The sequence below is a fragment of the Denticeps clupeoides genome, chromosome 15 (genome assembly GCF_900700375.1).
Source record: "Denticeps clupeoides chromosome 15, fDenClu1.1, whole genome shotgun sequence".
In the NCBI taxonomy this organism is placed as follows: domain Eukaryota; kingdom Metazoa; phylum Chordata; class Actinopteri; order Clupeiformes; family Denticipitidae; genus Denticeps; species Denticeps clupeoides.
Genome location: NC_041721.1, coordinates 7,184,167 through 7,210,597, shown reverse-complemented (window position 1 = coordinate 7,210,597; position 26,431 = coordinate 7,184,167). Strand labels below are relative to the sequence as shown.

The 26,431-nt window shown below is 44.7% G+C and overlaps 2 protein-coding genes across 4 annotated transcripts in view; both read right to left on the bottom strand.

The window, feature by feature from the left end:
- Positions 1–20,303, bottom strand: part of taf3 (TAF3 RNA polymerase II, TATA box binding protein (TBP)-associated facto) — a 41,575-nt gene extending 21,272 nt beyond the window's left edge. The window contains exons 1-2 of the mRNA XM_028955279.1: positions 19,957–20,303; positions 18,905–19,135 (exon numbers count right to left, since the gene is read on the bottom strand). Of these exons, the coding sequence (XP_028811112.1) occupies positions 18,905–19,135; positions 19,957–20,122 (397 nt within the window). The 5' untranslated portion in view covers positions 20,123–20,303. The remainder of the gene's footprint in view (positions 1–18,904; positions 19,136–19,956) is intronic.
- Positions 20,304–21,945: 1,642 nt separating this feature from the next.
- On the bottom strand, positions 21,946–26,408 carry atp5f1c (ATP synthase F1 subunit gamma). Of its 3 annotated transcripts, XM_028954771.1 has the most exons (10): positions 26,320–26,408; positions 25,825–25,859; positions 25,552–25,683; positions 25,053–25,257; positions 24,602–24,745; positions 24,299–24,363; positions 24,068–24,223; positions 23,800–23,896; positions 23,518–23,527; positions 21,946–22,196 (listed from the first exon to the last, which is right to left on the bottom strand). In XM_028954771.1, exons 1-9 carry the CDS (start codon positions 26,358–26,360, stop codon positions 23,521–23,523), a joined length of 882 nt encoding a protein of 293 aa, XP_028810604.1. In that variant the 5' UTR covers positions 26,361–26,408; the 3' UTR covers positions 21,946–22,196; positions 23,518–23,520. The 3 variants fall into 3 exon arrangements, with proteins under 3 accessions (XP_028810604.1, XP_028810605.1, XP_028810606.1); XM_028954772.1 differs by lacking the exon at positions 23,518–23,527; XM_028954773.1 differs by lacking the exons at positions 21,946–22,196; positions 23,518–23,527 and having other exon boundaries at positions 23,796–23,896.
- Between the last annotated feature and the right edge of the window lie 23 nt (positions 26,409–26,431).

Here is a 26,431-nt window from a genome sequence, read left to right as displayed (position 1 = left end):
TGTGTGTGTGTGTGTGTGTGTGTGGGAGAGAGATAGAGAGTTTATATGACTTAAATCACACAGCATTTTATAAACATGCCACCCTATACACATAGTTCTGCTGTGAATATTATTAATATTCTTTCACTTTCATATTTAAAAAGTGCTGTTGTTGAATGTATTATTATGCTTTTTTAAAATTGTTCCACGTATACCAAGAATGCATCATTCCATCTAAAGATGGCAGAGGGAGGAGAGCAAAAGAGCATTGCTGCTCTTCTGCTGATCTGACCCCAGCCCATATGGATTTGTGATGCTGTAAGCAAATGTGGTAAAACACTCCACTGATCAGCTGTTCAGACGTAGAAAAGATAGAAAAGAAGGGGGAAGAGAAGCAGGTAGCAAGCACAGAACAGTAAAACAGAAGCACAGCATGGTAAAACACGCTCACACAACAGAGTCTGGGGCAGATACCGTAAAAAACGCAAAAGACTGGACCAGATATGAAATGTGGGGCAGATATTGATCTGATGATAAAATATCAATATTCTTTTTTTATTATCTACTTAAAGCAAGCTCCCTGAGTAGAACATGGTTTTTATATAATGATTTATTTATTTTCACCTGAGCTGGAGGAATTATTCATTCTTATGAGCACTGGGTCACCGTCCTGGTCTCAGAGCCGTGTTTGTGTTAATGTCCCCATTGGACAACAATCTGTGGCACCTGCTTGCTGTCAGTCACAGAATTATGAAAATTGATCAAGATTGCATGATCATCTTGATTATCTCTCGAACCCGACAACAGAACCTAAGCGGGTAGAACAGAAAGAGCAGAGTGCGGCAGACACAGAAACCCCATCCAGCGATGGGCCTGCATCAAAGCGAATAAATAAAGATATTTTAGAAAATAAAGTATTTTACAGCATAAGCAATCAAATGAGATGGGTGGAATTACAGACATAAATACCCCCCCCCCCTCATTCATACACTTATTTTTGTTCTTATATTAAAAGTCAATCAGTTTGATTGGTGTCATTTCTGAGGGCGGAGCCTGTGTGTGTGTGTGTGTGCCCCAGCTGTGACTGCCGCCAATGTTCATGGGGAAGGATTCCAAGGCAAACACAAGTGGCGGCTGTTTAGACTAGGAGTCTTCGGACTGGACCGCTAAGCGTCCACTTAAGGTTATTAAGCTCTATAAATACTCGCTCCCAGGGCCAGAGGCCCAATGCTGTCTGCCCTCGTTAAGGCCTCGTTAACACACATAATTGCTTAATTTACATTTCACTTCCTGAAAATCGGAAGCCATTACACCTCCTGAAAATACTCGTCCTGACAATTAAACAGTCGCCAGAATTCACCGATTAGTTACCAAAGTAAAAAAGAAAGTAAACTTGTGTAAAAAAGCTATTTTTCAGCTATATTATTATTCATAAAATAATAATATTATTAATATTGGTTTAAATACAGATCAATACATTATTGTTTGACACAATAACCTAAAAGCAAATTAATGCATTACATGAGACATTTACATTTTACATTTACAGCACTTATCAGACGCCCTTATCCAGAGCGACTTACAATCAGTAGTTACAGGGACAGTCCCCCCCTGGAGCAACTTAGGGTTAAGTGTCTTGCTCAGGGACACAATGGAGGTAAGTGGGATTTGAACCTGGGTCTTCTGGTTCATAGGCGAGTGTGTTACCCACTAGGCTACTACCACCCATGTACCACCACATGAGACCGAGGCCATATTAAGAAAGGAACGCACACAGGAACGCACACAGAAAAAAAACCCTCTTTCCTAAACCCTGACTCCTAATTCTACAATCGCAGAGACAAAGTGCTGAGCACATCACTAACCAATGCAGGTGACACACATACAGGTGACCAATGCAGGTGACACACATACATACATACAGACACAGGTTAAACAGGGAGATCAGAGGCTCTGTGCTCAGTAAATTCCGGAAATGATGAGACTCAGATGTTCACAGTGGGGCAAAGGTGGTTGGAGAGTCTGAGAAAGTAAATTGATGGGGAAGTGGTGGCCTAGCAGGTAAGGAAGCAGACCCCCTAATCGGAAGGTTGCCGATTCGAATCCCGAACCCAAAAGATGCCACTGAGGTGACACTGAGCAAAAGTACCGTCCCCACACACTGCTCCCCGGGTGCCTTTGGCTGCCCACTGCTCACTAAGGTGATGGGTTAAATGCAGAGGACATGTTTCGTTATGTCACCGTATGCAATGCTTGCTGCACTATGACAATAACTTCACTTTCACTGATATAGAAGCACACACTGAGCAACCATAACGTTATGACCTAATAGTGAGTCCTCATTTCACTGCCTAAGCAGCATAGCACCCACATTTTATCAGCATGACATTTCCCAGAGCATCACACTGCCTCTCCCAATAGTGCATCCTGGAGCCATGTCTTCCTCAGGCAGGTAACACACACACACACACACCCGGGCATCTACACCATGTAAAAGAAAACATGATTGATCACATCAGGACACCTTCTTCCACTGCACTGTGGTCCAGTTCTGATACTCACAAGCCCATTGAAGGATCTTTGGGTGCCATAAAAATACAATCAAAATTAAATGAAACAACTTCGCGGTGTGTGTGTGTTTGGTTGGCACGATCTTTAAAGTTATTGCATGTGTATGACGAGTGCATAACATTAGAGACGACTCCTGTCACATGGACCATGGACCTACTGAAAAGTGCAAAGTGCGAAGGGGAAGGGGGCGGAGCCAAAATTTTCCACATAAGGGCCATTAACCGTTGGAGGCCCCTCTACCAAGAAGCCCATCTCTCCACCACAGCAAACGCAGTGATAATCGCACTGAGAGTGAATGTACGTGTGTGTGTGTGTGTGTGTGTGTGTGTGTGTGTGTGGTATAACAGTATTAGCAGTGTGGCTATGTAGCGGTGTGTACTGCAAACAAAAGATTAAAGGTTTAGAATGATGAAATATTAGGCAACACAAGAGCTGTGTTACCGCCCTAAGTCTAGAGATAAAATCCCCTCCACCACCCATACACATATTTCACTGATACATGATAAAACACACACACACACACACACACACACACACACACACAACAGAATATTAAATGAGCTGCAATATTGCAATGGCCAGCATAACCAGGCAGATATTGCTTTTATTACAGATGTTATCAATATTACTGATAGCGCAGATGCTCCACGTATCAGTGGACGTCTCGAGCCGCGTTCAGGGACGTTGGCAAGCGAGAAAGACGAAGGAGGGAAGAGCCGTGGGGACGAAAAATGAAGTGAATGGAAACAGTGAGGACAGGAGAGAGGAGGAAGGGCGCAATAAGGAAGGTTGCAGGACAGAAATATGAAAAGAGCATCTCCAGGATTAACACTACGACAGAACCAGACCACAGGCACGAACTAGCAAAGAATAAAAACCAGCTGTGGCACAAGAGTCCTTTCCTTCTGGCTTTTATTTTCTTTATTTTTCAAATAAAAAAGCCGCTGCATTAAGATTTTGAAGGGAAAATATTGCCTTTCAACAGAATTAATGACAAACACAAACAGCTTTTCTATCAGATGATAAACACAGACAGTTTTCATATCTGATCTGATTTGACGTCACAAGGCCGCTTTGCCACATTCTGTGAGCAATTTCAACATTTTCAACAACAATTACCCAACGAAGCAGGGGTGAATGTGTGAGCTGAACATTCAGATGAAATATAAAAATAAAAGAGAGAGCATCAGAACCGATGGGGAAAGAGACAATGAGAGAGATAAAGTGGCGAGAGTGAAAGAGTGAGAGAGACACTGAGGTCTTTAATGACGTTCTGTATGGAGCTGTAACAGCGGCTGCTGCAGCATGCTAAACGAGAGAGTAGATAAGATCAGCCAACACACACACACAATTACAGACACACTCATCCAAACACACACACACACTTTCTGACACGCACATAACCCACCTAGATGAACATACGCTCACACACTTACCTAGATACATACACAGCTAGACACACGTTCTGTCACACACAAACACAAAATCCCTGACACATACACACACACGCTTACTTTACGTACTCAAACATACACCACGAGCTAATCACAAATGTATTTACATCCACACATATACGCACTTAACGCCTATATTTACCCACACTTACCTATACACCCTCTAATACACCCCACCAAGAGCAGGAGCTCTAGAGCAGCATTCAGCTTTGTAAAGCGTTTATAATCGTTTAGAATTAATATTCAACCTCGCATGCACAGTTTAGTTCAGAAGATTCTTCATACAGAAGGACTGTGGTAATAGCATTTACGTGTGTGTGTGTGTGTGTGTGTGTGTGTGTGTGTATATATATATGTATATATGTGTGTGTGTGTGTGTGTGTGTGAGTTCAATGCAGACATCGTTTATTCTTCAACTCTTTCTGTTTTTAAAAACCCAACACTCAATTAATACCTCTTTCAAGTCTCCCCTTCCTTCCTTCCTCTCCCCTTCCCTCCTTTCTCTCCCTCTCTTCCTTTTTTCCCTCCCTCGCTCCCTCTCTCTTTATCAGTGTATTAATCTGAGTTCTGTTTCCCGTGCTCGGCCTGCTGGTGCCATAAGGGCAGAACCTCCGGCTCCCACAATCCTGTTTATATTCAACAGGCAAAGCCTCTCTGTCTGCCTCGCTCGCTCCCTCCATCCCTCCCTCCCTCCCTCCCTCCCTCCCGCCATCCCTGCTTCACGGTACTTTTCCCGCACTGGTTCGCAAACCCAACATGCAGCGGCCATATTTTACAGAGGCCACTGCATTACTAAACCTATTCAGTGTTAAACGTGTGGATGGTTACTGTGTCCACACTCAGCTCTGTGTTATTTAAGTTCTGTGTGTGTGTGTGTGTGTGTGTGTGTGTGTGTGTCCATTGAACATTTGGCTATAGATTTCACCCCATATCAGATTTTGTCCTGCAATAGTGGGTGTAAGGAAGGATGTGTGTGTCTCTCTGTGTGTGTGTGTGTGTGTGTGTGTGTGTGTACACACACACCTCAATTTTGAGCCAGTCTCCTGTAATGGTGCTCACCGGTGCATGCATAAATGCCGCATTTCATTTCAAATGCAGATAAGACGCGGGGTGTAAGGTAAGCTGACAACTTTCACCAAACCCATACCACTTATCTACCTCTATATGGGGTGTGTGTGTGGGTAGGGGAGTGTGTGTGTTCCCATCATTGGAAGAGAGCCGTTTCCGACATACTTCACTACCCAATGACGGCGCGGAATAATTTCCTGGAGTCCTGTGATGGGCTTCTCGTTCACCTTCGCTCCGCTCTGACAGATCAGTGGTGCGTCTTTAACCTCACACAGTAATTAGAAATCGCCGTCTGCCAATATCCTCCACCTGAAACGGCTGCTCACAAACCTCAATGCTTCATTTCATTTAAAAAATGGCTGTTGTCTCATGGCCAACGTGACCTCCTGGAGCCAGAGCGCTTCGCCCTCATTAGAAGTGGAACCAGACACCCACACCATGTCTTTATTCCATGTAAGTGTATTAATGACATGTACAATCATGCAGAGGAGCTGTCTGTGGTGCTGATTTGTGGAGTTCTTTATTCTCCTTTATACTTAATTTCTAAATTCATAATGATTATTTTAGATTGTTATTTGTCAAATTTCATTCAGTAGATCATTATGCATTTCAATTAATAAAACAGTTAGATACTAAATATTTGGTCAGTTTGAGGAGCACTTTGGTGAATTACAATAAGCAAAATTTTAAAATACCGACCTGCAGAGCTGATTGTATATGCATTTTTAAAGGAACCCAGACCATGATAAAAAGCGACCAACAGAGGTTAATATGGTTTTTTGTGAAGCAGTGGTCCATGGTGCATTTACATTTATGGTATTTATCAGACGCCCTTATCCAGAGCAACTTGCAATCAATGGTTACAGGGACAGTCCCCCTGGAGACACTCAGGGTTAAGTGTCTTGCTCAGGGACACAATGGTAGTAGGTGGGGTTTGAACCTGGGTCCATCTGGTTCACATGCAAGTATGTTAGGTTACTACATTAGGCTACTACAAGTGATTGTCATTGTTGTACACAGCAGCACAGCACACGGTGCTCACAGTGAAATGTGTCCTCTGCATTTAACCCATCACCCTTGGTGAGCAGTGGGCAGCCATGACAGTCGCCCGGGGAGCAGTGTGTGGGGACGGTGCTTTGTTCAGTGGCACCTCAGCGGATCGTGATAAGAACCAGCAGCCTTTTGATTACGGGGCCACTTCCTTAACCGCTAGGCCACCACTGCCCCCCCAGCGTGGTCACGTGGGCCGCTGCGGCGATTTTTCGGGTAACCGGTAGGAGTCCTTCCGAACCACGGCCCTGCTCAGATCCACCGTCGGATCCGCTGCCAGGCCAGGTAGTCGCAGGTATTACACAGAATGGCAAAACATTCATTATTCAATTAATTGAACTAACATAACAGTAGTGGATAATGGCAAAGTGGAACACTACCTTGTGTTTATTACTGAGCAGTTAAAGTGAAAGTAAAGTGATTGTTATTGTGAAACACTGCAGCACAGCAAACAGTGCACACAACGAAATGTGTCCTCTGCATTTAACCCATCACCCTTGGTGAGCAGTGGGCAGTCATGACAGGCGCCCGGGGAACAGTGTGTGGGGACGGTGCTTTGCTCGGTGGCACCTCAGTAGCACCTTGGCGGGATTCAAACTGGCAACCTTCTGATTACGTGTCCGCTTCCTTACCTGCTTTGCCACTACTGAGTACATGAACAAAGTAAGTCATTTAAATGAACACTCTTGCTAAACTAAAACAACTCTCGCTCAAAGTCAAGCACTGCTCAGGTTAGTTCAATTAATGATGAATTAAACAACCTGGAAAATAAAGTCACTTTTGAGCATTTTGCGTATAATTTGTACCACTGTACTTTGGTGTCAAAATACATTCCTGTTATATAAAGTGCACACAGTTCGAAAGGCCTGAAACTGAATTCACAAACCTCAGATATTTTAAACTAAAATGCCAGTTAGCATCGGATTTTTTATATTCACTCATAAAAGGATCACAGGATTTTCAGATTTCCGGATGATTCAGACCCGTGTCCATCGATGCACCACATGTGCAAACATAATTAAAGTTTTACTTCAAAAATAGTGTCCTCAGTTTACGGTCCACTCTGGTTAGTGTCTATTTTCACAAATCAATCAGAATCATCAATATTTACAGCATTTATCAGACGCCCTTATCCAGAGCGACTTACAATCAGTAGTTACAGGGACAGTCCCCCTGGAGACACTTAAGTGTCTTGCTCAGGGACACAATGGTAGTAAGTGAGATTTGAACCTGGGCCTATTGGTTCATAGGCGAGTGTCTTACCCGCTAGGCCACTATCACCCTGGGTGGTAGGACAGTGCCCGAACTTCAGAAAAGCCTAAATGACGTCCCCGTTCTTCGTGGCCACACACGTTCCTCGCGACTGCAGGCAACGGGAAACAACAGAGAGGATCAGCGCGCCGCAGAAAGTGGGGAGAGGTGGATAATGGAGGAATGAGAGGAAGAGAAAGGACATGTTTGCCATTGTTCTGTTCAGCTAGACTCCCACACAGAGCTGGCGGGATGATCATTACTCAATCAATGTATTATGAGTAATCACTACTTACACACACACACACACACACACACACACACACACACACAGAGGGAGAGAGAAAAAGACAGAGAGTCCTGGTTGAATACTAATGACTCAATCACTTTATGGGAAAAGGTATAAATGGGGAAATTTCACACTGAGCAATAACACACACACACACACACACACACACACACACACACACACATATATATTCTTCACTGGAAGAATTTTTGTGCAAGGCCATTGTCCCTGAAAGTTTAAATTTGCTGAGGCTGGCTGCAGCGTGTGTGAGGTTTGACGCCGCCGTCCACCGAGGCAGGGGGACCTCGCCACAGACATGTGTTCCACAGACCCTCACGTCACGGAGACAATGGGCCATGCAGCAGCAAAAACACACACGCGGGACAGAGCGGCAGATTCCGGACACAGCCAGCGACGCTCCGACTGCGAATTGGGAGGTTAAGTGAGTCAAAAACGTTAAGCCACACTACACGTGTTACCTGGGTTTGTTCCAGTATCACCAGTATTTAAGGCAATACAACCAATTAAAACACGTAATCCTGACCTCGAAACTCGGCTGAACCCACACACGCCTAACTCAGGTCATTTTGTTGGTGTGCTGTTTCCGACACACTAGTTTTTTTTTATTAACAAAGTTTAAAACGTGAAACGCAGGCGTCGCTACATCTCACACAGACAATTGTCTTTCCCTCAAACTCCTTTGTCCACAATATCACTTACGGCAGGTGATTTCTGCCCACTGCCAGACTAACCATGCAGATCAATCATCAGCGCTTTAATTCAAGCACTATGGGTGGTGAACTAGTAAAGACAGTTGGCCAACACTTCCCACACACTACAACCGGACAATATATTTAAATGTAAAATTGTGCGTTCATTCATTCCCTATTGACCAGCACTAAAGGAAAATATCACACACACACACATACACACTCCCTCTCTCTGAAAGGAGTCTGAAAGCAGCTACAGTGTCACGTAGGCCACTATGGGAACAAAAGTTGCAGGTAAAAATAACACACACACACACACACACACACGCTTCCCAAAACAGCCAGCAGGTGAACACACACGCGGAATTGCAAAGCAATCAGAAAACAAGTTTCCCAGAATAGTCAGCAGGTGATCTCTCCTTCACACACACACACATATACACGGACACACACAGGTGAACCCTACCTCAAACTGCCTCTGACATCATGGGAAACATGTGGGTTAGCAGGGTTTATGGGCCGCTTAAACACACACACAGAGCCCTGTGGCGGGCCGTTGGTTGTGCTCGGCTGGTCTAACAGCCGCATTTGCTGCGCTGCTGTGAGCCGTAATGCAGCTAATTGAAAGTTCAGGCGCGGCCTTCACCACTGGCCACAGCAGACCCAATAACACACGCTTTCTTATTCATTTATCTCCTTCTCGTTCGTTGGCCCCCACGTGTGTCAGTATGTACCAGCCACTGTATGTATGTGTGTGTGTGAGTGTGTGTGTGTACGGTGCAGTGTGTGTGTGTGTGTGTGTGTGTGTGTGTGTATCCTGCTCTCTAAAAGCCACCAACGCCTGCAGGCATACAGACTCTGTGGGAAACAGAACAGCCGATTCAAGAGAGCCTGTGTCTACTGGTGTGTGTATGGAAAATGTGTGTGTGTGTGTGTTTCATAAAAAAAAAAAAAAAAAAAACACTATAGCGCTTTAACCACAGCTTCAGAAAGCGATTCTGTTTTTAATCCCTAAAGTTGAGTGAGGTCCGAAAAACCGAGCTTCAGCTTGAGGAAAAAATATTAAAACTGTGTGTGTGTGTGTGTGTGTGTGTGTTGGAGGATTATTATAAACATAACACACACTCGGACGCAGACAGGCGACACACAGTCAGAGGTAACTCCTTCAACCCCCGGCCTCCAAGGACTTAAAAGGTAAAAAAAAGCACATGACAATGGAGAGCTTTAAAAGAAATTCACACACACTCTCACACACAATCGATAATGTTTCATTTTTACATGATATTTACACTAATATTTCTGGATATATGATATTCTGGATATAGTGTTAGACTGTCTCTGCACTGTGAAACACACACACACACACGTACACACACACACACACTCACACACTGTGTGCAGTGCTCCTTAAAGATGTGATTAAATCATGTGTTCCACTGGAGGAGATTAGGGAAGTAATTTTCTCATATTTTCCACAATACAATTTTTTTTTTAAAGCAACAATCTCATTAGACTGCCAAGAATTCAATTTAGGACGGGATAATCACTTACGACTCAGAATATTTTAATAAACGTTTATTTATGATAGAGACGCTCAGTGATCGGGATACATTTCAGCAGCAGAGGCGCGGTTTTTCACCAGGACAAGCCTACGGTGAAAAAGTGGTCAAACATTGACCTGCAGCAGACCACAAGGGAGAAGAAAGAGGGCCGTTTAAAAAAGGCACTAACCCGTGATGTACAATCATTATTGGTCCACTGGTATCCAGCACCAACGTGCTGAAGTGGAGCACTTACATCTGCATGTGAGAAACAGCAGGTCAGGGAGCAGAAAGGGAGGATGCGGAGAACAATTCTGCTTCAGTGGCATGATCGTATCGCGGAGAGCTCTCCTGCAACGTATCCTGCGCCATCGACCGTATATGTGATATTGCGTGATCACCTGTGATGAACAACGCTAATAGATATATCATTGATTTAAAAGCATAGATACTAACATCCTGTGGTGGGCCGGCGCCTCGCCTCGCCCTGGGTGAGTCCTGATTAGGCATAAGCGGGTGAATGAGAGTGATATCAGCAGTCCACTTCAATCCCAAATGCATTACGCACATATGCTCTTCCAATAACGCATAGCAACCTATAAACAATTAACAACTAATCCATTAATGGAGCTATTTATGTTGATGGGAACATGCTTAAATGAATGATTGCATGATTTCAAATGATTAAGTTACAACATACACTGAGTTATATTTATATTGGAATTTCAGTGAAAAAACGCACATTTGCCTGTCATTTTATCTCCATTTAACCCATTGCAGTCGTCCTATTCTGTAATGGAACTCTGGTGGGAAGAAGTCAGTGGATATAAGCGGGGGCATTTTCACCTGTCCATTTTAAAGGTCACTGCTCACAGGGTGACTCCTGTGATATCTAGATGGATCTTAATTTATTCAATAGCATCGAGGAGGGGAAAAAAAAAAAAAAAAAAGTATTTTAAGAGTGGCCCTGGCCAACTGTAATCGAAATGGAAATAGCGACATTCCCCTTGACCACACCACAGCAGAGTTAAATCAAAATGAAAAGGTAAAGGGGTCCACAGAGGAACCCCGGACACCTTCTAGTGACGGGTGACCATTTGAGGGGAAATATTTATGAAATGCCCACATACTGCGGGTAGATACGGGTTCAAGATCAATTCAAAATGAGGTCTAGAGAAGGAAATCTACACCCCCGCCACAATACTTCATATTACGGCACACGTGCAAAACAACATGGATAAGGTGGCAGTAATGCCTCTTATCCACAATGACCCTGGAGACATCTCATTTTCTTATAATATCGCCGTGATGTTATTTTATTACACGGTTCGCTATTATTTACGGCCGCTCTGGCCTTTTGGCGCGAAATCCTAAAAGTGCCCTGATTCGTCCGAGGTGTAAACCATGATGTAAATAACAACCCACAGGTGTGTTAAAACGGGTCGGGCGTGCTGAGAGATCGCGTGGCGGCGAGAGCGCCGCTGGTGGGTGGGGGCGTGGGCAGCAGAGCAGACGCTGGCCTGCGAGGTGAGATGGCTGCTTTATGCTTTTCTAACAGACTGAAACGTTCCCTCGGCGCTCCAAGTTCTCACTCGTCCGTGTGATATTAAAAATAAGTGCGGCCATTTTTTGCCACATTATGAGCTATTAATGGAACACACGGTGTCTCTCGGGTTTGCTCACATTTGAAAACCAGTTACCTTGACGCACAACCAACGCACAACTTCCTGCAACAAACACAGGCTCTTGGTCCTCGAGCTCCCGCTCCAAGCCTGGTGGGCCACAGCGGCGCCGGGTTTAACCTGCCAAAGGGCCACGATCCCTGGGGAGCATTTCACATGCCACCCCGCTCTTCCGGCCTACCCTCCTAATGGCCAAATGAGGAGGGAGACTTGACCCGCACAACAGTCAGCGGTAATTCTGCTACTACAATACACACGTCCACACGTAGTAACATGTTGTGATAGCCACAGCATAACCACTCCATGTAAAAAAGACTGTTTAATCTATATTTGGCATCTTAGAGGAATTGTGAAGTGGAATTTATGGGTTTGTAGGAGAGGAGTGTGTCCCCTCACTAGGCCTTGATATTCATAATTCACACGAATGAAATAGGGGAAACGAGCCGGGATGAGCAGTCCACATACACATACATTAACTCACACACACAACTAGTTCACAAGAGGAAAACACTCAGGCCTTGTGGTGGTTGTGGTTTTGTTTTACTGTGTGTGTGTGTGTGTGTGTGTGTGTTTCAGGGGAGAGAAAGTGAGGCTACACTAGGGCAAGAGTGCCATCTAGAAGGTCTTAGCAGTACTGCGTGCCAGGTTCCATATAGAGAGTCACATGAATATATATACGATCCAGCGTTTCTTTTTATTTCCCGCCGATAAATGGCATCCGCTTGTGCTGCCCATACTGCGGAAATAAGATTAAACTAATAAGTTTCATCTCAACAAAGACGCCTCACCACCGCGCACACAGGCATGTAGGCCGTTTTGCAGCACTTTCATCAAAAGAAAAACCTTTCTCTTCTTTTTTGTTCTGCTTTTTTGATGTTACAGAAAACCCGCGCATCAAACGGACACATGAATATTCAAAAAAGAAAGACCACAGAGCAGTGACAAATTAAAGAACACAATGAATTAATACAGCAAGAGAAGAACAAACAAAAAGAAAAAAAAAATCTCCACACTGTAAGAAAACACTAAACAGGCAGCGTGAAAATGAAAAGAGAAAGAAAACGAGAAAAGTCGTACAGAGAAAAAAAAAATTAAAATAATCCCACAGCAGAGTGCAAAACGAATAGAAAGAAAAGCCCGGCCAGAACAAGGAGAACCGCACACTTTGATCCGAAAAAGAATAATAGTATAATTACACTCTCTTAAGGCTGGGAAACTCACCTTGGAATCTGTGTGTGTGTGTGTGTGTGTGTGTGTGTGTGATTTCCGACGATCTGTCAGTCAAAACCTCCCTAACCGCAACTACTTTTGAATGAAAGTAGAACAGTTAAGTAAATGTATGTTCCCAAATGTGTGCACTTTGTGTGTGTGTGTGTGTGTGTGAGTGTGTCTGTGTGCGCGCAACAAAAATAACAAAGAAACGCAAAACCCCTGCATGTCGGGTCATAAAAACATTTATATGTAAAATACCTGATCTTTAATTCACCGCATATCCGATATCCGCCTCACAGGAGGAGGAAAATAAAAAAAATAAAAAAAACCTCTTCCCGCTCTTAAAATAGCGCCTTCAATAACATCGGGGGAAATAAAGGCCTCAGTCTCGGGGAGGACCGACTTCGAGCTCTTTTTACCAAATGCGGGCAGGAATGGTTCCGATTATCACCCATCGATCTTATTAGCCACTTACACAACTAATCTGAGAGTTTCGGCGCATCGCAAACACACCAGAGGGAAGCGGGACGGGTGCAATAAGAGGAAGAATAAATTAACCAGCAGCGAAGAGGGGTAGAGGTGGAGAAGGAAAAAGATGAATGAGGAGAAAGCAGAGCGAGCATGACACCAGAGAACAGGCAGACTTGGTCTGGGACTGTGTGCGTACACACACACACACACACACACACACACACACCTTCACACTCACGCATACACACGGTTTGAGTTAGTTTGGGCAGGAAAAGGGTGGCTCGCTCCACAGGACTGATCCTGGGTCAGCTGACCCTGCCACTCAGGAGGGCCCATACACACACACACACACACAGGGTACACACAGTGCACACAACCCAACGCGTACACATTCACACCTTCAAACCACACACACTCAGACCCATCCACACTCTCACTGAAACACTGACTGGGGATTCCTGGTCTAGTACAGCAGGGAGCCATCCTAGACCTGCCAATCATAACGTGCCAATGAGCAAACACTAACCTGACACACACACACCCAGAGCCAGGTGATGGACAGCAGGAAGGTAAGTGGTTGTGACACCCTCTCCTCTGGGCCAGTCTGAGGGCGCTGGGGTTGGCCTCTGCCATTTATCATAGAGCCAGAACGCCAGTAACCCAAGATCTGATGCATCACACACACGCGTTCACACGCATACACACGATCGCAAACGCATCCGCGCCCTCATTAGCACACATACATGCACGTAGGCACAAATGCACCCAAGTCAAGGTAACCAAAGGCTCCCTCACACACACTCGCAGAAACATTCATGCACACACAAGCAAATGTGCCGACTTACAAATGCACTCATACCCTCTGAATATAACGCACACGTGTTTTTCCTTTGTTACACCAGTTGTTCAGGAGGACCTGTAATAACCGTGTAACATTTGCATTATAAATGTGTAACTACTTTTATACAACAAGTCCTTTTCAATTCTACTCTTAAAATGAACCTTCCTATCAAATGGTTAGTCATTTGTTTCTAAAAGTTACATTAATGCCAGAAATGAATACCAAGGACCAGCAAAAATGTCCCCACTTTGACTTATACTGCTGTTTTCCAGTATTTGTGAGGACAGACACACATATTCATATATTTCAGAACATATTTTAGTATCTATGAAACAAATGCCTTAGCCTAACCTTACATAAACACAAACACACACACTAACACACCAGATTCCAAGGCTGGTTGGCAGCTCTATTCTACCTCCTATCTTCCCATGATGCACCCTATGCTACACATAGGTCCAGCAGCCCTGATCCCTGCGATTTATTTGATCATGTTTTAATTTGTCCCTTGATTTGATCAGGGTGAGTTAAGAGGGCCGTTTAGGCCCCTACTGTATTTTAAATGGTCCCCTTTCTCTCGCTCCCTCCTTCTTGCTGTCAGTTGGTGTAAAAAAAAAAAAAAAAAAAAAAAAAAAAAAAAAAAAAAGACAGATGGTGCGAATTTGGAGCCAAGCAGAGCACAGTAACGCCGGCACTCGCGCCACGCCAGAGGAGGAAGAAAACGAAAAACCCTGCGGCGGGAAGGTATAAATCTGCGTCCTTCTATCGATCCCCCCCCCCCCCTCTTTCTCCTCCTCCCGCACTCCTCCCTTTCATCCCGTCCTTATCTGCGGGTCTCGAGCAAGTCGGCCAAGTTTAAACGATCCTGACCTTGTCCGACATAAATAGTCAGAAAGCTACAAAGAGCAGATAGCCCCTCTCTCTCTCTCTCTCTCTCTCTCTCTCTCTCTCCCACGGCAAGGGAGGGAAATGTATTGAGATAAGTGAGAGCGGCGATAATGCCGCCTTTACCGCCTCAGGATCTGTGTCGCCGAGAGAAACAGGGGAAAAAACGGGCCGACAGCGGGAAAGAGAGGGAAAGACAAATAAAAGGGTGGAAGGGGGGCCGAGGTCAGCGCAAGAGGAAGGGAGAGGGGGCGGAGCCTAATGAGCATTATCAGTAGAGATGGGCCCTTTTTCGTCGGGCGGGAGGACGGAACCACCCGCCAACCTCCGCCGACCCCGAACAAGACGTGAGCGCCTCGCGGAAGAAAAGAGCCGCCTTTAATATTCATCCTTTCTTTTTCGGCGGCGGCGGCGACACGGCACCTGACATCCGCCAGAGAGACCGGCAAACTGGGCGAATCTCGCCGCGCTTTGTCACCTGCCGCTCTAATCATTTTACACCCTTGTGAGGCAATGAAAAGAGTTGATAACGAGGCGAGTCAAATACAGACGGAGCGGACACACACACACACACACACACACACACACAAAGGCAGTAATTACTGCACTTGTGGGCTGAAGGACGGCGTAAACGGGGATGAAAAGTCCGATGAGGGGACAGTTAGGGCCCGCCGATACATATAGATCATCAAACTCTCGAACCCGCGCGCCCCCTGCGGCCTGGCACGTCCGTGGTCCACCCGGGTGGACGGGGCGGCAGGGCCGTGCGGCGGTGGGCCGGGAGACGTGTCTCCTCGCATAGCGCGCCCCTATCAGGAGCGCTGATCGCTGTAATTTCAGTGTTCAGATGCAATCGCGCTCCCCGTCCCCCCCAGGAGTAAACAATAACATGCACGAGCACAATAGACAAGCAAGGCCTGCAGGACACACACACACACACACACACACACACACTCAGACAGAGACATGCCGACTTTATTCCGCATAAACCGAGTTCAACTAAAGTCTGATGCATCACGTACACTTTTGATACGGTCGCATCATACCGAATATTACAATATTCACAGTCGCATGTGAGCCAGAAGACCCAGAGCGAGACACTTCTCCTGGGGGACTGTCCCTGGAACTACTGATTGTAAGTCACTCTGGATAAGGGGCTTGTGATAAATGCCTTCTGCCAATTCATGATAAAATTGTATACGTCATGTTTACTGCGTGATAGCTCACATGATTTCATATTTATATATAAAAATACAACCCTAAAGAGACCCTAAATGAAATACTGATCGCAGGACAGTGTAAAGAAAACTCCATCGACTGTGACAACTGACCACAGGCGAGCCAGTCAAGAGGCGGAATGTGTGTCCATTTGAGGGCCGCTGAGATCCAGGAGCGTTCAGCTCTGCAGTATTTATGATCAAACAGCGCCCACAGGTGGCGGGCGTGCGAACTGCACGTGCTCATGGTCGGCTCTCCGTTTGAGGAAAACGGGGTTTAAATGTCTATTTGTTTTGCACAAGAGTCGGAGACACAAAAGCAAGACCGCGCCGGTGAGATGAGAGCGGCTTTCAGAGATGCGCCGCAGTCTGAGGGAAGACGGCGGCGCATTTGTGTCTCAGTAACGAGACACCGAACTGACAGGAGAGAGGGAGCGGGGGAGCGAGGGGAGGATAGAGACAGAGGTCCTTTTTCCTGACTGAGTGGCACCCAGCTGGGTTCTGGCTCCAGGCCCAGTTAGCTCCCGTGCCCTGCCTGCCAATCTGGAGCGCCGGACCAGAGGAACACCCCCTCACACACACACACACACCAAAAATTGTCCACTTGGGCTGTCTGCCACCCTCCCCAAAATCCCCGCCAGCGCCTCAGAAACACATCCTGAGAACCCCACAGTTGGCCACTTTCCTGCCTGACCTTAAAGCACCCCTAATCATGTCTTCTCCCATACCTCACACACACACACACACACTTTCCTCGGCTCCCCTATTCCTGAGACTCCATCCGGCAAAAGCCCCAGGACCCACCGATATGATACCACGCCGCCGGGAAATGGAGAGGTGGAGGTGGGGGGGGGGGAGAAACCGAGCATCTATTTCATGCCAGTGTGACTGGTGAGCAGGCATTTCCCGTCTGAAGCTTTTCTGGCCAAAACTCAATAGTCTGGCGGAAATGCTCTACCTCCCTCCCTCCCTCTCTCACGCTTTCTTTTTTTTTTTTTTTTACCCCAAAATACTACACACAGTCATAGACAGGTAGGAAGTGAGCCAGCCAGACCCAGACACACACACACACACACACACACAGTAGCCAGACACACAAACACACACTTGCTCCCTCACAAAGCTGCTGGGCACAGATTGGGTTACAAACGCTGAAGACCCAGGCAGGAGGGCGAGAAGCGGCGGGATTTTTCACGTGTGAGCGCGGACTGATGGATGTCTGCTCGTTGGTAAGACGCACATACTGCATGTAGTAGGTTTGAACAGTCCAATTCGTAGGACGGCTGAGTCTCTGTCCATACGGTGGACAGGGACAGTGGTGGGCCTAGCGGTTAAGGAAGCGGCCCCGTAATCAGAAGGTTGCCGGTTCGAATCCCGATCTGCCAAGGTGCCACTGAGCAAAGGTGAGCAATTCTTACAAATTCTGTGAAAAAAAAAAAAGACATTTGACAACGCTGAAGGGTTTGTTCTTGCTGTGCCACCATGCTATATAACACTGTGGGTTGTGTATTAACACATGTGTATTAAGACGCCTTCTGTATGATCAGACAGGGAGGCCAAGAATGTGGAGAGGAAAGTGCCAGTTCCTCATTTTCAAAGTTAGTTCCTCACTTTACTAACAGAAAACAAATCACACGCCCGCTGTTCCTGATTTCAGAAAGACGTCCCTCGAACCCTCGATATGGTTGTAGGTGTTTAACGAGCAACATGTTGCTCCATTTAGCAAGTGGGACGTACAAAACTAAACTGTACAAAAATCAACTGTCAAATCAATGAAGATATATGGATTTAATGTAAATGTGTTACTGTCCACATACATATCTGCACTAAAAGAAGTTGCTTTTGATCTCATTGTACATGCATTCAGTGGCATGTAGGTACAGTGGGTGGTAGTAGCCTAGTGGGTAACACACTCGCCTATGAGCCAAAAGACCCAGGTTCAAACCCCGCTTACTTCCATTGTGTCCCTGATCAAGACACTTAACCCTAAATTGCTCCAGGGGGGGACTGTCCCTGTAACTACTGATTGTAAGTCACTCTGGATAAAGGGTGTCTGGTAAATGCTGTAAATGTAAATGCAAATAAAAGGCATTCTATTCTAAATTCTATGTATCAGTGTAATAGAGCTAAGGTCTGTTACCTGTGTACAGTTCCTTTTTATGTTTATTATTTGATGAATTCATAATATGATTTATTCTGAACTGTTTTTATGTTAAATTAATGCTAAAAATAGTTCATTTATTGTCTCTCATAAATGGTTTGGTCCAGGACCATAAAGGCTGGCCCAAGTTGTTAGACTGGAGAGAGGAGAAGATTGAGATGAGATGAGATGAAGCAGAGTTTTATTTGCCAATTTATTTGCGGTTGACTTACGTTTTATTATTTATATTTTTTTAACTGTTTTTTTTTTTACCCAATCTCAATAAATGAAGTCTGCCTCCAATTGCTGTCCACTTCCCTGCTAACATTAACGCTCAGCTATCCTGCACAGGGAGATCTTCAGGTCTCCATTACAATCAGACTTAAAAGGTACAGGACATCTCAATATCTTGAAATTGGTGCACATTATATCCTTGGGATAAAAGATTAAACGGCCTGTGAGCAATATTAAGGTAACATTATGTCCATGAGGGTCTTGTGCACTAAGACAGTACAATGAAAGCACCTCACCACTCCATCTTACCTTCGTGTGGAGAGATGAGAGGGGGCATGTAGTCGTGGATACACTCGCTCCGCTCCTCCCCCGGGGGGGGGAACTGCAGCACGCTGCTCTTGCTGATGGGGAACAGATGTACGGCTTGAGGAAAGCCCGTGGACTCCAGCTGACCGACGTAGTCCTCGAGTTCAGGCAGGCTGACGCCGAGCCACCCAAAAGCCTGAGCAACGTCTGTCAACTCCGGGATGGTCCGTCCATCTGAAGATGAAGAGGAAAATCTAATTTGATGCCTCTGCTGGGTACTAACAATCACTAAAACAGTAATCACAACATTAAAAAAAATCACAATACTCGGGATCACAAAAAGTAATTTGTATGAATCTGAGCATTTCAATTAGTACAGATTTGATCATTGTCTCTCTTACCTTGATGATCTTGACAACTATCTCATCAAAGTAATTTGCAATCAATAATGGCTGAACCATTGAAACTTAGTGAAAGTGATTGTGAAACACTGCAGCACAGCACACTGTGCACAACGAAATGTGTCCTCTGTATTTAACCATCACCCTCCGTGAGTAGTGGGCACCCATGAAAAGCGGCTCGGGATTCGAACTAATCATCGAATAATGATGCAAGTAGTGGTGGCCTAGCGGTTAAGAAAGCGGCCTCGTAATCAGAAGGTTGGTGCCACTGAGCAGAGCGCCGTCACCACACACTGCTAATCGGGTGCCTGTCATGGCTGCCCACTGCTCACCAAGGGTGATGGTTAAAAGCTGAGGACACATTTCGTTCTGTCACCGTGTGCCGTGCCGCAGTGTTTCGCAATGACAACCACTTCACTTTCACTTTCAAGTAGTAACATTTTCTCCAAGACCTTCTCCATATCTCATCATTATAATGACATAATGAGACACAACGGAAAAGGGGGAGCTACTGAGACCCGAGGTTACACACTGCATAGTGCAATTGTAGCCAGAGCGCTTGCAAATAAAGCCTCATGTGATCAACAGGCTGCGCGGATGTTGGAGGGGGGAGGCGCTTGGCACCAAACACGTGGGACCCGACGCGGTACTCACGCAGCTCGGCGTTGCGGTGGCACTGCGTGGCCAGCTGCTGGAGGTATCGGTCCAGGACGTCGGACAGCAGGTCGCAGGCGCTGATCTGCATGGCGTCCCAGCCCAGGACCTGGCAGATCTGCGCCAGCGCGACCCGCAGCACCGAGCGGGCGTAGCTCTCGCACATATCTCCGGGCCGCTTTAGGCCGCCTTTATCCCCTTACTTCCGCTCCCGGGTGTCGCCCTTCATCCCGCCGGTGCAAGAATGTCCGGGAGGCGGGCTGCGAAACAAGCCGATCGCTTTTGTTTTTGACTCATTTACAAGAACGGTCTGTTTGGCGCTTTTGTACAACCCGCCATGTTCACTCGGCGTAGTAAACGATCGCCGAGCGAATCGATCGATCCCCGTTTGAACCCTGCGTAGCCGATCGAATGTGCGCTAATCGTTTATTCGGACTAGAAACGCTGCCCGTCACAGGAAGAATGCGTGACTTTTTAACAGTAATAACAGTGTTATTAGTTTTAAATTTACAGCATTTATCAGACGCCCTTATCCAGAGCGACCAGTAGTTACAGGGACAGTCCCCCCCGGACCAACTTAGGAATAAGTGTCTTGCTCAGGGACACAATGGTAGTAAGTGGGATTTGAACCTGGGTCTCCTGGTTCATAGGAGAGTGTGTTACCCACTAGGCTACTACCACCCTGTATTATTAGAATAATATGCGTGAAATCATATTCTACGCATTAAAGAAGCGTTAAACGATCCAATTATATTGGAATATGACACGAATTTAACATTTAAATTGAACAGTTTAATAGTGCCTGTTAATGTTGTGTTTCATCAGTAGTGAAATAAGTAGTTATAATTTTTAAAGCGAAGCATTTAAATTCAGTATCTCATAATGTACGGATAATTCCAAGTTAAAGGTTTTGGAGATTTTTACAAAAAAATTATATTATTCTATTCTTCGGCAGCCAAGTTTGTGGAATTAGATTTTTTCACCTTTTACAGTTTTATCTTCTGTATGATCAGATATGAATGTATTGTTTAGCTATTGGGTTGTCTGAAAGACTTTTTTTTTTGTTGTTTGTTTGTTTCAGACCTGCTTTATAATTGAGCAAAATTCATTTCATAGTACAAATGTGTCCTGCTGAATGGAGTTCAGCTTCCAGAGGTTCCCAAACCACACAATGGATTGCGCTGTCAAATAAATATATTTTTCTCTCCATTTATGAACTTTCAGTGTTGTTTCACCACTTAGTCAGATATGAGTGTTTTTTTTTTTTTTTTTGGTAGAAGATTATATCCCAACTCAGTTTAGAGAGGATCATGTTGGTGCCTTCTCTGGATAAAGTTTCCCGGACTTACGCACCCAACACGACTCCAACTTCAGATTGCAGCGTCTGGTGACCGCTTGATTGAATAATTAACGACCTGCCAACTGGTCAAATAAACACGCGGCCTGGGCGGCATTCATTTATTAGTGAGAGTGGAGGAGGAGCCTCATTCACTAGGCTGCGCTCACTGACCCCGGTGGTCACCTTCTGATACAGACGCAGATATACTACCCTCTCTGGGCTTACGCCGAATTCGATCCTCATGCGGCCACACCTGCGGTGCTTAATAAAGAAATGGTTGTCGTTTCACCAGATCTATCCCAGAGGATCTGGCACTTACGCGATTAGCAAATAAAAGAGAAGAGGAAGTGGCATGGCGAAGTGTTGCAGGAGGTAATCAGTTGTGTGTAACATAATATGGGCAGATCACAGGTCAAGGGGACTGCCTGGTATTAGAACTCCCTTTAGTTGCTTAATGGGAGGATTTACCCATTAGCGTGTGCCGCTAGACGCCAACATCTTCATTTCAAGGGGTATTGTGTTTGTGTGGGTATATGAGAAAACGTGTTAACCTTTTGAAACTCTAAGCTAAAGGAGAACCACCACCACCCCATCAAATGAATCTTAATCTCTGAAAAAAAATCAAACCAAAACAAAACCAAATCAAACAGTTTATGGTGGAGAGACATTTATTCACTTTAGCGCAGCCCTAAATGGAATTCTATTTTCATAAAACATAAATTTCACCCAGTGGTGAAGAGTCAGGACACCAACAGTGAGGGTTCTCTGTAAGAGGTTTATTTAAGTAGCTATTTTACAAATAGAAGCGCGAAGGTCCATACACTCTTGACGCCAGTAGACTGAAGTACTGAAGGACTGTGCACCGGAGCCACACAGACGGCAGACTGGCGGTCCCACTTATCTGGAAAGAGAAGGAAAGACTCCGTTAGAGGCATACAGCTATTTAAAAAAAAAACCCACCACCCTCTGTTTGCAATTACAAGTGTCCATCACATAAACTTAAACCGGGTCCAATCTACCACATTAGCCTCCATCTCATGGTAGGTTTAAAAAGCTGCAACTGCATATCTGGTGGGACTGATTAGACTGGCTACTGATACACACTTCCCTGCCCAAGACGATGAAAAGGCAGCTATACTTTCTTCCAACACTTAAAACCAAGAGAACTGTGTGAACTTAACTGCAGGAAGTTTGAGGAGAACAGGGCGGGACAATATACACAGAAAAGGCATTCCAAAATCCATAAGCAGGAAATTTCAAAACTGTAAATGTGAGGTTTTTAAACTATTTTACACACCAAAATATATTAAATAGTTATTGACCGAGTGTTATGCATTAGGCTATAGATCATATGAACGTTATTTTACAAAGTTCTTTGGAAGTAAAGGGCTGATCATGGCACAAATTTCAATCACTTCATAATTAATTACAATAACCAATTAACACATGACTAGATTTCAACAAAGGTAATAAATGAGAGATAACAACGGAGAAGATGAACCCCTCGAATGTCCGCCAAATTCATTATTCACCGAAGTAGCGAGGTGAGGCTTCAGGATAAAATACGCTGCTGACAGGCACATGTTTCATTCATACAAGGTTTTTACAAAAAAAATGCAGAGCAACAACGGTTGATCATAAGATAAGTGTCCATATTTCATGTGAAGTACGGTATTGATACAGTGGCAAAGCTTAAAAAAATAAAAAAAATCATCACTTAAGGCTTCAATGAGAAATAGAAAATGGTTTTCAGAAGAATGATAAACAGGGTGTTTATATTGTCTCCAGAAATCCATAGCTCAAAAGCGGCTGTTGGATACAGAGTACTAAATCTGGCAAAATTAAATAGATAAATACATCAGTAATTAAAATCATAAAAAGTGTCATGCTAGATCAGTGTTTTTCCCACCCACTTATTTTAAAGGGGCTCAACGGACAATGATTTGACTGAATCAAAATAAAATAAATTGTGAAATATTTAAATACGACATTCATGCCATACTGAATCAATCAATTAATTATGTTTTAATTTCCATTTGATTGAATTTTATTACTGATGCATTTATCTATGTAACTTTGGCACTCATAGCACCCCATACATAAAACACACACACAAAAATATATATCTACACAAACTCCACACCTTTACTTCTGCCTCCACCCTCCTATTCAAGTCTACTACTATAATGTACTCTACTGTATGTTACCTCTCAGATACCCACCAATCAGTTCCTGGATGAATGTAAGAGAGGTTGAAAGAAACATGTAGCATTAGAGAATTGACCAAATAATATTATGTTGGACAACACAAAAACAATGATTAAAATCAGCTACATAATTTGTGTGGGATATGCCGTATTGTCTGATCCACAGAAGAAAAAGAAGTGGATTTCCACAGTGCATTCTGCCAGGGGGCAATAAATCACACTGCCACTATGTACCAAAACATCAGTAAAAGGAAAAGAGCACATGTATGGGACATGGCCGTGTGTCTGTGCACTCACAGAGCTGCAGCACCAGAGATGATCTCAATGAGCTCCTTGGTGATGACAGCCTGGCGGGTTCGGTTAAAGGTCAAGGTCAGCTTGTCAATCATCTCGGCTGTGGAAGAATCCAGAGGAATAAATCAAAACCAAAAAATGTCCAGGAATACAGACAAACTTCATAAGACCAATTTAAAAAAAAAAAAAAAAAAAAAAAAAAAAAAGACTATTTAGATTAATGCAATTGTACATCAATTTTGTTAATTTACTGAACAATAATGTGACTCACAGGCATTCTTGCTGGCGCTGTCCATGGCAGTCATCCTTGCACTCTGCTCGCTGGTGGTAGACTCCTTCAGCCCAAAGTAGATGACGTTGACGAGAGCAAACTCCTGGTAGTTCCTCAGCACATCAGCATCGATGTCATCATAGATGCCCATGTTCTCTAAAGCACACGAAACAAAAAGCAAATGAAACTCGACATACTTTAACATGCTAACATACAGAGTATTCAGCGTACCTGAATTTGCAACTGTTTCCATGGAAAATAGGGGTTTCTCATCGGTCTTGTAGGAAATGACAGACCTAATGCAAAAAAAATTGGATCCAGTTTAACTACACTTTAACTAATTTCATAGGGATGCACCAATCAATCAGCAAGGGATCGAAAATCGGATGATAGTCAGCTTGATCAGACAGATTGAGCATAGACCAGTCAGTCTGAAGGCTATATTTTCAATCTCAGACAAAATTTAAATCAGAGCATTTCTTTGTGCATTTGAACACTAACATGGAAACCAGCTCGAAGGGATACCTCAGTTACCTGAATCTGTTGTAGATGATGCTGCCCTGGTCAAACTCATAACCAGAGTTCAGGAGTTCAGTTGCAATGATGGACGCATCAGCGAAAGTGGGGGGTTTACGGCCGACCTCCTTGCAGTTGATCAGAATGTGTTTGCCATGTGTCCTAATGAGAAAATTAAAATCCATGAGCACTAAAAATTGCAATATGAACCACAAATATTATTACATATGAACCATTCCTGTGTAAATCTATAGGACACGCCAACCAGGGTCAAATCTGCCAAGTCCTATAAGGAGACTGCAATTAATGGCAGTAATTGTCTTAAATACTAATCTGATGGCAGACTTTACACAAATAAAGTTTCATTTTGCTGCTTACATGGAGGTGTACATAAGAACTAATCTTAAGAATTTATAAGCACACACAGCCACACACATATATACACACACACTCATTAAAGAGAGTATACCTGTAAAGCAGACCCCGCAGCTTGTCCCCGATGTTGACAACCATCACCTCTTTGCCTGCACCAGTCAGTTTGGCGATCTCTCCCTTTATGGTTTTGGCCACACTGGAGTGGATGGCGCCGCACAGACCACGGTCAGAGGACACGCCAATGATCAAGTGCTTGTTCTTGTCCTCGGGGGCCTTGATGTCAGCCTTCTCGTACAGGGCTTTGGAGCAGAAAGACAAAAAACCAAAAACACGTTGGCTGCCGTTCGACTTTAAATCATTTACTTTTACTTGGCAGATGCTTTTATCCAAAGCGACTTACAAGGAGAAGACACCAGAAATTCTTGTTTGGTTTCCATAGATTGCGAGTCAAAAAACTATGAGACCTAACTTGTCAAGAATAGAACATGCTAGGGAATTGTTAAGTGCTAGACTCGTTTGAAATACTTTTAAAACAAGTGAGTTTTCAAACGTTTCTTAATTTAGAATTACGAATCCAGAAACATAGGACCTACCAAGAGCACCAGTGCCATAGACGCGGGCGGGCTTCAGAGACCGCTCAGCCCTGGAATACTTTGCGGCAGCCACCATTTTCATGGACTTGGTGATCTTCTGGATGTTCTTGACTGACTTCAACCTGATGGTGACTAGCAGAAACAACAGGAGCATTAAAACGTGCACGCAAACCCAGGATCAGTATGCAGTATTACACTGAAGAGAAACCAAGCAATACCAGATGTAAATGACAATACTAAATAAAAAAAAAAAAAAAAAAGAAAATTACTTACTGTCCTTCAAGGTAGCCATGTTCCTGACCTGCCCGCTGCAAACAAAAAGCGTTCATTTCACAACTTGAGAACCAGGGACACTTTCACAGGAAAGAACACACGGTAGAATTCACGCAAATACCATCAACAGCCTGGAGATTAACACAAACTAGCAAACGTGCACCGGGCTACGCGGCTATTACGCACGGCAGCGACAAGGCCTGCTAAGGGAACAGTAAAAACCACTAAAGTTAATCCAACATTCGGCGAACGTTTCACAAACGCGTTGCTTTCCATCCATCCAGGCATACGGCCCGTGTGACAGATTTCCTTCCCCGTTCGTTCGAACTCGCACCCGGCGAGCACAGGCCTACGGGTGACGCGCGTCCTTGGTAGCTTTTTACCCAAAACCTCAAACGCTTATAATTAAAAATTCGAAGACAAAGCTCCAGACACAAGTGCGCGACCAACGCGTCGTTAACGCGCATCAGAGTTCGGTAATTAAAATATATATACCATTGCGGGAGGAACACCGCCGCGCTGCTCCGGGCGAACATGTTCGCGTCTATGAAGGTCAGACGAGGCGAACTGCGCGTGCGCAAATAGCAAAGCGGTCGCCGAGATTCTC